General features: G+C 41.9%; 1 protein-coding gene across 3 annotated transcripts in view; it reads left to right on the plus strand.

Moving 5' to 3' along the window:
* The first annotated feature begins 6,211 nt into the window (after positions 1–6,211).
* Positions 6,212–13,386, plus strand: part of PLPP4 (phospholipid phosphatase 4) — a 47,256-nt gene continuing 40,081 nt past the window's right edge. The window contains exons 1-2 of one of the 3 annotated variants that reach the window (XM_031597383.2): positions 6,213–6,417; positions 6,514–6,763. In XM_031597383.2, the coding sequence (XP_031453243.1) occupies positions 6,708–6,763 (56 nt within the window). In that variant the 5' untranslated portion in view covers positions 6,213–6,417; positions 6,514–6,707. Of the gene's footprint in view, positions 6,764–13,386 lie in introns of all 3 variants that reach the window. The other 2 variants (XM_090145581.1, XM_090145580.1) reach the window with 2 other exon arrangements.

Consider the following 13,386-nt stretch of genomic DNA (forward strand, 5'->3'; position numbering starts at 1 on the left):
TTTAAGAATTCCTTTCCAACTGAAAAGATTCTATGATTCTTCTTTCTCCCTCTTACATTTAATCATTCTGTTTTGTTATGTTCACTTTTGAGTCAAGAGGTACCAACATGACTATGGCATCTGTTGACAAGTTTCTTCAATATTTGCAAGCTAAAAAAAATTACATAACCGTTTCATTGAAGTCAGTAAGGCCATTCTTGGCATGAAGTATTACTTGCGATTAAAACCAGCAGATGTCAGCTTTAAGTCACAGTTTCCTATTAAATACAGCACAAGAATACTGTTTATTGTAAATGTTACAAATTTCAGGTTTATTATGGGAGTATTAATACTTTTACAGTGGTAACCCCTCAACAATGTAAACAGCATATTGAGTACTAAGGGCTCAGTAATTAAAAGGTTGACTGTCTCATAAATAATACATATACATTTCATATGTACATAAATGTCATTACTTGGTCTTACCAAATTTCACCTAGAGGCTGCTTGATTGGTGCATTATTATGCTGACTGCATGTCTGTCTGCCACAGGCAAGCACAGTTCTAAAGGACTCATTTTGAACCAGCTAAGGCTGGGGTTCAGGAGACAAAGCCTGCTGAAAACAGCTGAAGTTTGGTGTGTGGGGTTCACTGCCTTGTTGGCGTGGGTTGCACAGGATGCAGATTTTCCCCGTGCCCCTGGCCAGGCAGGAGCCACGTATTCATTGCAGTGTAGTTCTGGACCACGAGATGGCTCCAACCACATACATTCAAGCCTAATCAATTCTCAAACGATGTACTTGACATAATTTCGTTAAATGGCAGCTACAGAAATGTGCTCGTACTTCAGTTTTAGAAGAACTGTCTAATTAGGCACAATCAGGAGCCAATGGTGGGCACTTGTATAGTAACTAAACAGAAACATTACAATTTGCTTTTATAAATGTTTAAATACAATATTCAGGGCAATTAAAATGGGGACAACTACATTGTGCTGTCTGTAATTTATGATTTCTCTGAGCTTTGCTCTCCTAAGTTTATTTTGACCACCAGAATACCAACTTAGCAAAGAAATCATTGGCAGCATATTTGGCAGAGCAGACAAGCCCACTGATTCGGGGAACTTCCAGCTGCCATATGCATCTGTGCAGGCATGTACTGAACAAATAAAATTTTCAAAAGATTCTTGATTCTGGTTGTTTTAAACAACTCCTCCATGACTCTGGAGCTACGTGAATACAAAATTTACAACCAGGGTATATAGTGTAGATCAAACTCTCCAAAGACCAGCAGTGGTACTGAGGTTTCTATCTCCTCTCCTTGGAGGTCGTTGTTGTTCTAGAACTAGAACAAAGCTTGTCTCTTCATTGACACATACTGATTTCTGAACCCTTGGTACCTTAAGACATTTCTTTCATATTAAGGAGAGATTGCTGCTTAGCCTTAGAAACACAGTTTGTTTGTGCAAACATCTTGCGTGGCTTTGTGTCACAGAATCACAGAATTGTAGGGGTTGGAAGGGACCTCTGGAGTTCATCTAGTCCAACCACCATAAAAAGTCAATGCCCTGGCTTCTCTGTACCATGAAGAATCCATATCACATAGAGGTAGCACTAAATTAAAGCTATATAGTATATGCCATCTAATATCTTTGTAAGATATTATTACATACTAGAGGCATAATTCTTACTTTCTGAAAGTATACTTGTTACCTACTTCCTTGATGGGGCCATCATGAGCAAATATAAAAGAAAGTAATCTGCTCTCATATACTCCTTTTTATATATAAAATAATAATAACCAGTGATTTACTGACTTTAGCAGCGAGGTATTTACCCTGAAAAAAATAAAGTTATAAATAGTAAGAGGGTGTTTGGTCCATAGACAGTACAATTGGTTCAGGAATTCTAGAAAAATTTATGTTATAACTTAAAATCCTGGGTTTGGCTTTCCTTTCTGGACAATCTTTAAGCTCTCCACCACAATCTCATTAGCAGTAAGTGTAAGTGTACATAAAGGAATGGCTGCTTTCCCCTGTTGAGTAACGTGGTCCTGATGTGGTTGCATAGACCTGACCTCCCAGTGCAGTACAAACTGTTCACATAACCTTGCCCTAGGCCACCAGCTGAGGCATTCTGTAGATGTGCTTTTTAGCACAGAAATGAACACAAATAAATAAATAAGTAGGCCAGTTGTTTCCAGAATAAGCTCTCGTAATTAAGAAATGACTTATGCAGATTTAAGAGTTTCCCAAGAGGTACACATACATATACATAGAAATTTTCTCGGAAATAAATGATGTGCTGATACATGTTCCAAATTTCTTATTCTTTTCATTCCTCGTCATTTGTGTTTAAGTAACAGAAAATGGCAACTGACAGAGAGAAGAGAGCTATGGAATGACTAACTTTTGGAAGAAGTTCAGGGGAAAAAAAGAAAAGGGACTCTTGTTGGTTGGTTGCACCTGTTTGCATTATTCAAAGAGTTTCACCTGGGTAATAATGTCAGATTTGCAGCTTGTCATTTAATAATGACATCCTAACACCCTGATCCAGAGGAAACAAAGGCTTTAAACAGGGCTTTAATTGATACAATTCTATGATTTTAACTGTGACTTTCATTCTGCCATATTTTGATATGAAAAGCAAAGGTAGCTTAAAAAGCAGTAATCTGAATTCTGAAATAACTTTGCTCTTTCTCTATTTTTTAAAATAAATAAATAAATAATGCTGCCATCCCTTCCCCTCCTCAAACCTACGGATCCTCCAACCAGTTGTATTCTATTGGATTCAAATGCCTTTCTTCAACTTTTGAAATGCTCCAACTGTTTGTTCATAGACAAGCTTTTCTTCACCTGGGCAGCCTGGAACGCTTATTTTAACATATATACTTATATAATACTTGTCTCTGACACAAAACCAAAACCAGATATATAAATGGATTTGGTCTGACTGCATTTAAGCTGGGCCTGTGATTTTTCTCTGAATAACCAGGGCCTGTCGCCACACGAGACAAAAAAAGTTAGGTTCACATAACCTTCTAAAGAATCCTTTATACAGAAGCAAAGCCTTCTGACCATCAGCCCATGAGGCTTTATGGACTTAAAAGCATCTCCAACTGAAAAACAAAGCAAAAGCAACCCATCAAAAAACAGAAAGAATGAGCTAGACAGCATTATTTCAAGCTTGTTTTTCTTTTGTGCTTAAGATCCCAAAGGAGTCACAAGCTCTCAGGAAACAGAAAAAAGAAACCCTGCAGTTTCAGTTGTAACCACCACTTTGGGTTTTGTCACAACTCTTTTGCTGCAAGTATATTATTTTCCACAGCTTCTTGGTTGGATAAAATTTACCTACTTTGATGCAAAGTCTGTCTTTTTTTTTTTTTTTTTTTAAGCTGAATTTAGTGTGGGCTGCAAGGTATGGCACCAAGGCAGCTGAGATGCAGTTGCACATCATGCTGCACTGAGAGCTGTACCCTCCAGAAACACAGGATGGGCCATGCAGTTACTTATGCCACCAAACACCTCTCTGCAGGCTGCAGGTGGCTCAGGCTTTCCTGCACAGCTGAGGAAAGGAAGAAGCTGCTTTCTCCATTCTGCTCCCAAACTGGAGCCAGTACCAAAGGGAGTCTAACCCTGAATCATAGAATGGCTTGGGTTGGAAGGGACCCCAAGGATCATAAAGCTCCAACCCTCCTGCTACACATAAGGCCACCAACCTCCACGTTTAATACTAACCCTGGTGAGAGAAAACTGCTGGCAGCCCCAGCCAGCCACCTGAAAGGCTTGATAGCTACTTCTGTAGGAAAGGGATCATTTCTCTCTCCTTCACAGTAAAAACTAAGTCAATTGCATTAAGCCCACCTGCTATGCCTATGGTAGGGGTGGGATGAATAGTAAGCTGAGTTGTTCCCACTGTGATTTGCTGTGAGAATCAGCAGCTGAAACACAGTGACTCCACGGTGCTCCAGCTGCAGGTTGTAGCTTAATGCCACAATGTAGCCTGAACTCTGTTGCCTGCCAGTTATCTCTCTACCTCCTATTTGGTTGAAAACTCAGAACAAGTTCTGTTCAGTAGCCAGATATAAGCTTAATCTAACTTCAGAAAATAAATCAGAAGTATTTAAGCTTCATAAATCACCATCAGCTAGTGCATATTAAAGAATCAGAACACTGCAAGTAGGTAACTGCAGCAGGATAACTTTTGTTTCATTTCTAATTTAGAACTGTTATTTATTAGCTCTGCTGATATGACTTGAACGATTCCAAACTATTACACCAATCTATCAGGAAAATCTGCTCTTCTGTAGTATTGCAAGTACTGTATCAAAGCCAAAGGGGCTGGAGGATCCACAGGAGGTGAAAAAAATATAGATAATTGCAGGAAAAAAATGCAGAGGGGAAAAGATGTGACTGTTTTCCATTTAAACACCATACAGGTGCTGTCTAGATACTCAAGTGGAGCAAGCACAGCTGACCCATTCTGTCACCTGTGTGCCCCATAGCTGGTGCGGATCTGGTAATTACAGAATCATAGAATTGCTCATGTTGGAAAAGACCTTAAAGATCATCGAGTCCAACCACAACCTAACCATGCTACCCTGACAACCCTCCGCTAAATCACGTCCCTGAGCACCACATCCAGACACATTTTAAGCACATTCAGGGATGGTGACCTAACCAGTATTGCCTGACAACCCCTGCAGCTCCCAGGTTACATGGCTGGCTTGATTAACACCAAGCATGTGGCTATTCCCATCAATAAGGGCTGATTCTATAAACAATGATTTTTCTTATGCATACCTACCAATAATGTATATGTGAACTCACCAGTCATTGGGGGCAGAAACTAGAGAAAGTACCAATATTCAGTAATAGCATACAAATCAATTGAGTGTTTTCTCCAAGGAAGGGGAAGTGTCCTTTAGCAACAACTTGTAGATTTGATATTTAGTTTTGTTTCTTGAAACAAATTGCTTTTTTTTGGTGAATTGAGACACACATGGGAGGCAGATCTCGTTTAAGTAGCACTAACATTTTAAGTGTTGTCTCCAATGGTAGTCACACACCTGTGTTTTCTGAGCTGCTGCCACTCTCCTGGCTGTCCTGCTTAGATTATGTCAGTATGGAGCTCCTTCCACACAACCTTCCACAGCGGTGGTCAGAAAGAGTTTTTCTGCACGGCACTTAATTTGGAGTTCAATGCCTCCATCTGATACATAGTGGATATAGCAGACGGGTTCAATAAAGCCTCTCCAGCATTAACTCTTGGGCAGTAATCATGCAGTAAAATAGATTGTTTCCCTAATGCAATGCTGATGCTTGCTATGTGCAATATTAATAGCTACGAAGGCTTTCCTGAAGCACACGCCTTCAACGGCCACAGAAAGATGGATAATTAAAAGCACTCAGATGTGAATTAGTTTGATTTAGTGTGGTAAGCCTGCATTTTTTTTTTTACAATAAAGTTGATTAGGATTCAATCCTAAGGTAGTTAAACTAACCTTCAGCCAAAGTAGGCTAAGGCAATACAACGATAATAGGAATGATGGAATCATAGAATGGCCCGGGTTGAAAAGGACCATAATGATCATCATCTAATTTCAACCCCTTGCTACGTTCAGGGTCACCAACCACCAGGCTGCCCAGAGCCATATCCAGCCTGACCTTGAATGCCTCCAGGGATGGGGCATCCACAACCTCGCAGTTTCAGGACCAGGTGGCTCAGAGTTTGCCATGGTGACGGGATGAAGATGTCACAGCAGCCATAGTTGTTTTGTCACCTGTGTTCCATGCCAGCAATCTGCAGTCCCACATAGCCACTGTTCTGCCTGCTCGTTGAGCTGGACTGGCTCTGGGGATCAAGGAAGAGAGCTGATGCACTGCGCAGAGCCTGACCGGCTGAGGCAGAGTGCTACCCTGGGTTATTTGCATTAACAATAGGGTTTAAAACAACATTGATACCTGAACGCGTGGAACTCCCGTTACACACACCCTGCGGGAAGTGTTCAAACACTGCAAATCCTTTACACAAAGATTATGTAAACACGCCAAGCTCGGTGCCGACATGGTAGGTCTGGGATGGAGCTGCCCGTCGCAAAAACTAGCTGCAGTAATTAGGAACAGCAGCTGCTACCCGCACCCCACTGTTTTGGGGGCGTCCATTTTTTCGGCAGCGCAGCGTTCCATCAGAAGTCACACTGTGACGCCTCATGTGAGCTGTACTGTTCCGGGGGGGGCGGAGGGGTTGAATTTCGCAGCGGGCAAAGAGTTAATTTCTTTCAGCTGAGGCTTGGAGCGGAGGACTGCAGTAAACGAGGCAGCGCTTCTCACGTCTCTTCCACCCCGTCCAACAGCTTCGGGGCGCTCTCCTTGAGGCGGGGCGGCGATCCCGGGAAATCCCCAGGAACCCCCCCGGCCCCCGCGCGGGGAGACACCGCGTGAGTCACCGGGTCCCTCCCCCCGCGCTGCCGCCCGCCTCTATCGGCGTCGGCGCTGTCAGCTGGCGGCAGCACCGCTCCTTGCCGCCCTCGCAGCCCGGCCGTGAGGATGGAGGGACGCGGACCGCACCTCGAGGGGCTCCGAGCGGCGGCCACGCTCCTTCGGACCGAAGGGGAGAGCTGCCGGACGGCGGCGTGAGGCGGCCGAGCCGCCCCGGGTGCTCCGCCCCCCCGCCCCAAGCGGGGAATGAGAGGCGGCGTGGGGCTGCCGGAGTCCGCCGGGACGCACCATGCGGGAGCTGGCGATCGAGATCGGCATACGGGTGCTGCTTTTCGGGGTCTTCGTGTGAGTAGCGGCCGGGCAGCGGGAGGGGGTAATGGCACCAGCGGGTGTCTCCGGTAGTGCCTCAACTTTACTTCCTCGCAGCCGGGAGGCGGAGGGGGCGAGGAGTCGGCAGCCCTTCAGCGCCGGGTAACAGCCGTCAGCCGCTGTTGGATACCTGCCCTCCCTCTTTCGGGAGCCCTGGGCGAGGGGAGATGCTGCTGTTTCCGTGGACAAAGTGAGGGGGAGCGCTGTGTCTGGGAGGGGGGTTTAGTCCCTGGAGGTGTGGGAACACTTCTGACTCGGGATGATGCGCTGCAGATTTTTGGAGAACGATGTTTCTAATGCTTTGTGGGAGAAGTGTGCAAAAATCAACCAACCAAAAAACCAAACAAACCAAGCCAAACCCTCAAACCTACTGCTGTTGTCGCTTTGACGATTATAGTTGCAATCACGTCTCGGCAGCGGGAGAGCTCTGGTTGCCCCGGGGCAGGCTTCTGTCGTGGAGAGCAGCCGCTTCGAGCTGAGTGAGGTGTGTGTGTAGCGGGGCTGGAAAGGCACTGCCGCACACTGCTATGTGGGAACGCAAGTCATGACAGTCTGCTTGTTGAAAGAGCAGAAAGCAGTTCCGTGTTATTTTGCTCCCTGCCCTTTCAGAGCTGTACCCGTTTCTTTCTTTTTCTTTCTTTTTTTTTTTCCTGATTGTTCTCCATGCATTGGAGCAGTGAGAAGTCCAGTTCTTCATTTAAGCTGGCTTGATATTGAAAGATGAATATCCAAAATCTTTGTGGTCCCTCTAAAGCGTCGCAGACCAGGTTCTGCTGTTGCCTGTTTGCCTGCTTAGCAGTGGGTTCAGATTGTCACAGATGCGTGCAGCAATAGCGGGGCATCTGTTAAAGCACGGCACTGACTTACGGCTGCGATGCTGGCATGCTTTGATCTGACTCCTTTCTGAGTCTCATGGTTAATGAATAACTTGCCCGGTTTGCTTGTAGTTGAATTTTTCCTTGTTGCTCATTTCTCTCTGATCTTCATTTGCATCAGTATCTTTGCAATGTGTCTAATCAGCGTCGTCCTCTTTCTTCTAGGAAAGACTTTCTTTCAATAACCTGAGAGGTAGCTTTGATACCTTTCGTTTCAGTTGCATCTTTACCTTAAAAGTAGTCCTGCTCCTTTCAGCAGAACTCTAATCTGGAATGCATGTGATTACAGGATGGGAGCAGACCTCAGGACGCAATGCCACATCAGGATCATACCTTTTGTATTTGTAATTCAGCACCTATTTCGTAATTTTTGCTGTTCTTTATGCAGTTGTTTTAAAATTAACTGAATGGGTGGCTGAAGGAAATGCTTTTGGTGGAGTCACTGCAGTGCCAAATGGCTGATGCCTGTGGAAGCAATTGTCATGTTTTCTTGTGGCTCAACTCCTGCCTGCTTGGAATTCTGTGGAATAACTTAGATGTTGTAATAGGTCATTAGGAGCATTAATTGACATCTAAAACTAAACATTTCCATCAGGGTTGGCATTTAGTTTCATGAAGAACTGTACTTTATTTGTTGGTGGTGATTGCAAGAATATAAACTCCAAGTAAACAGAACCAGTGGTTTTTATAATGAAATAATCTTAACATCAAGTACATTTTTGTTGTTGTTGAAATTGCTCCTGCTATTTGGTATTTCCCTCAGCTTTTCAAAGAGGCACTTATCCTTTGAAACCCCTTTGTGTTTGTTTTCTGTGGCTTTGTAGACAACAAGAGATGCATTTTTATGGAGTTCTGAGTTCATTGAAATATCTTTTCAAGAACGAACAATTACAGATGAAGTTGGAAGCCTTGGGACTGGAACCCAGGCAACAGCAGTGTAAGCTCTGCTACAGGAACTGTTTCTAGGAATGAAAAGGCTGTGTAGTTTTGTCCTCCCTTGGAAAGGAGTGCCATTAGCATCAGTGAGTTGATGCCAGGACTGAGGTGTAACAGTGGCATTGGTGATTGTTGGCCAGGAATTGGGCTAAAGGGAATTAGCTCATCCTGAGAAGATGTTGATCACTTTGGTCACTGCAAACCAGTGCTAGAAGTCTGAGCTTGAAGAGAATGGTTCCATAGTTATGGGGTGGTCATGTAAGCCATCTGTGCTTCCCAGATGTCTCTAGCTTCAACCTACTGACTAATATAACTCAGAATGATACACTGGCATATTTTGTACTGTAAAAAGGAAAGGCTGCATGTTATGTTTTATAGCTTTACTTGGTAATAAATGCAATTTCTTAAAAATGGAGGTGTCAAAACTTATGCTGATTTCTGAAATTAAATGTATTGCCAGTCTGAATGTATTTTACAGCAACAACAGCCATATTTTCTATCCTTGAGGCTGGCAACTCTTTTTTCTTTCCCCAGTAGCTAAAATTACCAACTTTGCTCATGTCACTTGAAGGCAAAAAACCCAATGCTTTTCATTTATGTTCTCTTCTGTCACAAGAATGTACAGCATTACAAGTTATGCACGTTTTTGGTGGTTGTGTATTTGTTTGGGTGAGTTCAGCAGGCTTTACTAATAACAACTGACTCAGTTCTACACACTGTGTTCTTAGCAGTTGTGAAGTGTTCACTTGGCAATTAAAGACTGGCTTAGGTATTGAAATTAAGCAGCTCAAGCTTCTGTGCATTAAAAGAGATCTGTACTGAAGGGCATTTTATCCCTCAGGATTTACTTCTGTTGAAGAAGAGATTAGTTAGGAGAGATTTATTTGAGGACCTACAGCTGCCTAAGATTCAGAAGTGGAATTTAAAAACAACTGGTTGCAGTCAAAAACGTACTTGATGCTCAGTTGGCTGGGAGAGCAACTAGATGTTCTTTGAGTTCCCTCCAGCAAAGCAGCTCTGCATCCATAAGTCACAATCTGAAGAGAGATCAGCAATATTTCTGTTCCGCCCTACAGCTTTTCCTCGTTCCCGAAGATGAGCAAATTGATACTTAGTTCCCAAGATACTCAGCCTTGCACCTTTTGACTGAACTGAACTGTTCCTAATGAGCATAGATGGTCTGCTGCATACTGGACAAAGAAAATCCTCGCAGTGTAATTCGACCAGTTATTACTTTATGCAGTTTCACATGTTTTTCAGTTAAGTTTTCATCAATTATCATTTCATATTTTTTGTTTTAGATTGTTATTTGTTCAGAAGTATCTGAGAGTACATAACTTTTTGAAAGAGATTTTTTTCATGTAAGGCTTCAGAAATAGAAGTGGTCTATTTACTATAACAACTGTTACAAATACTGTGTTTATAGGACAAAAAAAAAAAAAACAAAACACAACACAGCAGTTTAAAGAATGATATATGATCTTGCATCCCTGTTTTCTTCATTCTGTATTTATTCCTATGACTTGGAGCACTTCATGATGCCTGACTGATGCTAAACCACATTAAATGTGATCAGTTTTTCTGTTCCATGCAGATGGTGGCATTATTGAATGTCTGATGAAAGCAAATTGTTTTGACTGACTTGATTTTATGAAGGTGACTGAAGAAAATATTTGTGGGCCAGCACAAGGAGTGATGTCCTTAAAAAGATATTCATCTTCTCTAAAAATAAGGAATACACTGAGTGGTAGCTCTGAGTAAGCCTGAAATTGCCAGTAAGGCTGCTTCTGTTTCAGTTGTACACTTTTAGTTATCTTCTACAAGGAAAACTTTTTCAGTCATTTCAAGACCATGATGTTGTCTTAATAGGAAAGATGAAAGAATTTATGTGTCTTGTGGTGTATTTAGTACAGTGACTTCTGGTGTCAACAGCATATTGCTTATGTTTCATGAGCTGTCTAAATGATGAAAAAGTCTTCCAAGGACTGCTTCATCAAACCTCAAGCTATTCAGTGAGTGTGATGTGATTAAAATATAAACGTCATTCGGAGTAATTGGATGTCTTCCCTACAGCACAGTTTCATTAATAGTCTCCCTTGGGGCAGAGTATTTATCTGCAGGCTGATATGTGAATTTACACACACGTGAGTGTACAGTGCTAACTAATACTGATGTCTTTTGCATGCGTGCTTTGTTCAGGCTCTGGCTTAAGTAAATGCAAACTGATACAGTGTATGTTGGATCTCTTCAAAACGTACAGTGTTGTTTTAATTGAGTTATGAATATGCGTGAACTGCTTTAGGCTGGGAGGCACTTTCAAGCAGCTTTCTTTGTCATGGGTGGGGATCTGGATAAGTTGCCTTCAGAAATGATACTGTGTATTGTCTTGTTAATACAGACAGAAAATCAATTAGCTGAGGCAATTCCACAGTGCTGCAGTTCTGCCTTCCTATTTTCCTGCAGCTGGAGTTTGCCTTTTCTATGTAACGTCCATTGAGTTTTGGAGGATAAACTGAGTTGGGACGACTGAGCACTTGGAGATCTGTAGGTAGCATAAGCAGAACAGTACTGAGAAGCAGAACACCAGGCTTTGACACCAAGACGTTTCCTCATGTTGGCATAAACTGCACAAATCAGTTGGACCAAGAATGCAAAGGATGCTTCAAGGGTAGGATCTATAGGGGAGCATTTCAAAGAAAAGTTGGGAATTGGCCACGTGAGCTTGTTAGTCTATTTGTGTTCTATTTGCTTGACCTTAAGCTTTGACTTGGTTTAGAACCTGGTTTTTGATCTCAAATCATGGACTTCTCTGTACCTTAATATCTTTTCTGTGAAGGGAGCATAATACTTTTTCTGACCCTTGGTTCATTTAGATGATAAATTCTTTATTAAAATGCATGCAGACAGTAGCCAGACCCACTGAGCAGTGAATTTTCTTGGAGCCTTTTCAGAGTTAGTTTCACAAATAGTAATGATAATAAGAAGTGAGAGTATCCACACGCTTGATTACTGCCTGTTTAAAAATAGGCACTCTACTGTAAACCATAATTAAGATCATGCTAAAATGAGGGAATCAGTAGCCCAGGCTGAGCTCTCCTTCACTGAGTATGGTTAATGCACAGTTAAGGGAGAGACTGGCTTTAAAAAAAGACCTCAGCTTCTCTGGTGCCTGCGATCTGAGAGCATATATCAAAGGTTGCACAAGGAGCTTCAGAGGCTGCATATGGAGCTCGAGCAGCAAGCAACAGGCTTGTTCTGTGCTCAGCAGAGTTCGGGATGCCTTTGAAGCCATGGGAGAATTAGAATGCTGTGGAGCTTCTCTAACTCACTCATACACCACAAAGTAACCTGATTTTTTTTTTTTTTAAAAAGCATCTCTTGGCTATGTCTCCTTGAGAGGTTATAGTAAAGCAAAAGTTCGTAGGTACCCGTTGTGCCTCACGTAATACAAAGCACACAATGCAATGGCTGTGTGCCTGTCCTAATATAGATGAAATATCACCAAGCTAACAGAGACAATTGCAGTTTGGTCCTCACAGAGCTGAAGCTTCAGTTTGCGTTGTTTTCTTATTTTATTTATTGAAGCTAGAGTAGTATTGTACTGACTTTGACTTTTTTTTTTTTTTAAAAAAAAGGTTATTCAGGAAAAAGCTGTACCCATAACGTGGCTTTGGCTTTTTTTTTTTTTTTGCTTTTTTTTTTGTGTGTGTGTGCAGACTTCTGTCTGTTCAAAAGATAAACAAAAAATCTACAAAACAATCTCAATACTTTTAGGCTGATTATGCCATTGAGTTTGTTTGTCTTACCTGAGTACCAGGGGACAAAATGGGATTTAACGTCAAGAATTTGAATTTTCCTGTGAATAGGACAGGGTTTACAGTTTTGTCTGTAGCTAAACTCTCATATGAATCCATGCTGAAAAAGGGTATTTTCTTAAATGCCAAAGCATCTGCTCCAGATCTTAGGGGAGTAACTGGTGACTGTGTGTCTTCACAATGAATCCTATGTACTCATTGGCTTTGGCACTTCACTCTCAGCCTTATTTGAGGACTTTTTATAGCTAGAATTTTACTAAACCTGATGTCGTTCCTGTAAGGGAAAGTTTTCTTCAAAAAATGGAATTTTATACTTTGCCCTAAGCACAGTCAAGCTGTGTTTTCTATGAAAGCCATTACTGTAAGAAATAGAGATGTGCTGCAGTCTCATTGCTGAGAATGTGCTTGTGCATGGTTTGGAGTTACCATGCCCAGTCTAGTGATGACTTTGAGAAGTCAGTGCTCAAAGCAGTTGGCAGACTCACTGACACTGAGAGTGGATTAAAGACTAGATTTAGTGTATTTCCTGTGTTTTCCTTCTTATAGTGAGCACTCTCCTGATACTGAACAGATGTTTTGAGTACAGTATCTGTATTGCAAGGACTGATGGATGCAAAGAAAGTAAAGACAACAATGCATCCTTTTTAAAGTATTGGTTGTGATGGGCTGAGGAACATCAGGGATTTACTTCTTGAATGATTAGAGAAAGACTCCATGGTTTCTGAATGAGAATAACATAGCTTTACATATGATCCAATTGGATTGTCCTCATAGAATAAACTAAATTATCATCAAGTGTGGCACTTGAAATAAACTTTTTATAACTTCTCAACTTTTTAAAGTATTTTAATTCATGTTTTTCCTTCTCCTTGTAAATTTGAGATTATCATATTTAGTTATTACCATACAAGAAACTCTGTGACTAATCAATGTGATTCTGAAGAAAACCAGATCAGGAAAACTGTGGAGTTGT

Source organism: Phasianus colchicus, chromosome 8 (assembly GCF_987193195.1).
Source record: "Phasianus colchicus chromosome 8, bPhaCol1.hap1.1, whole genome shotgun sequence".
Classification (NCBI taxonomy): Eukaryota; Metazoa; Chordata; class Aves; order Galliformes; family Phasianidae; genus Phasianus; species Phasianus colchicus.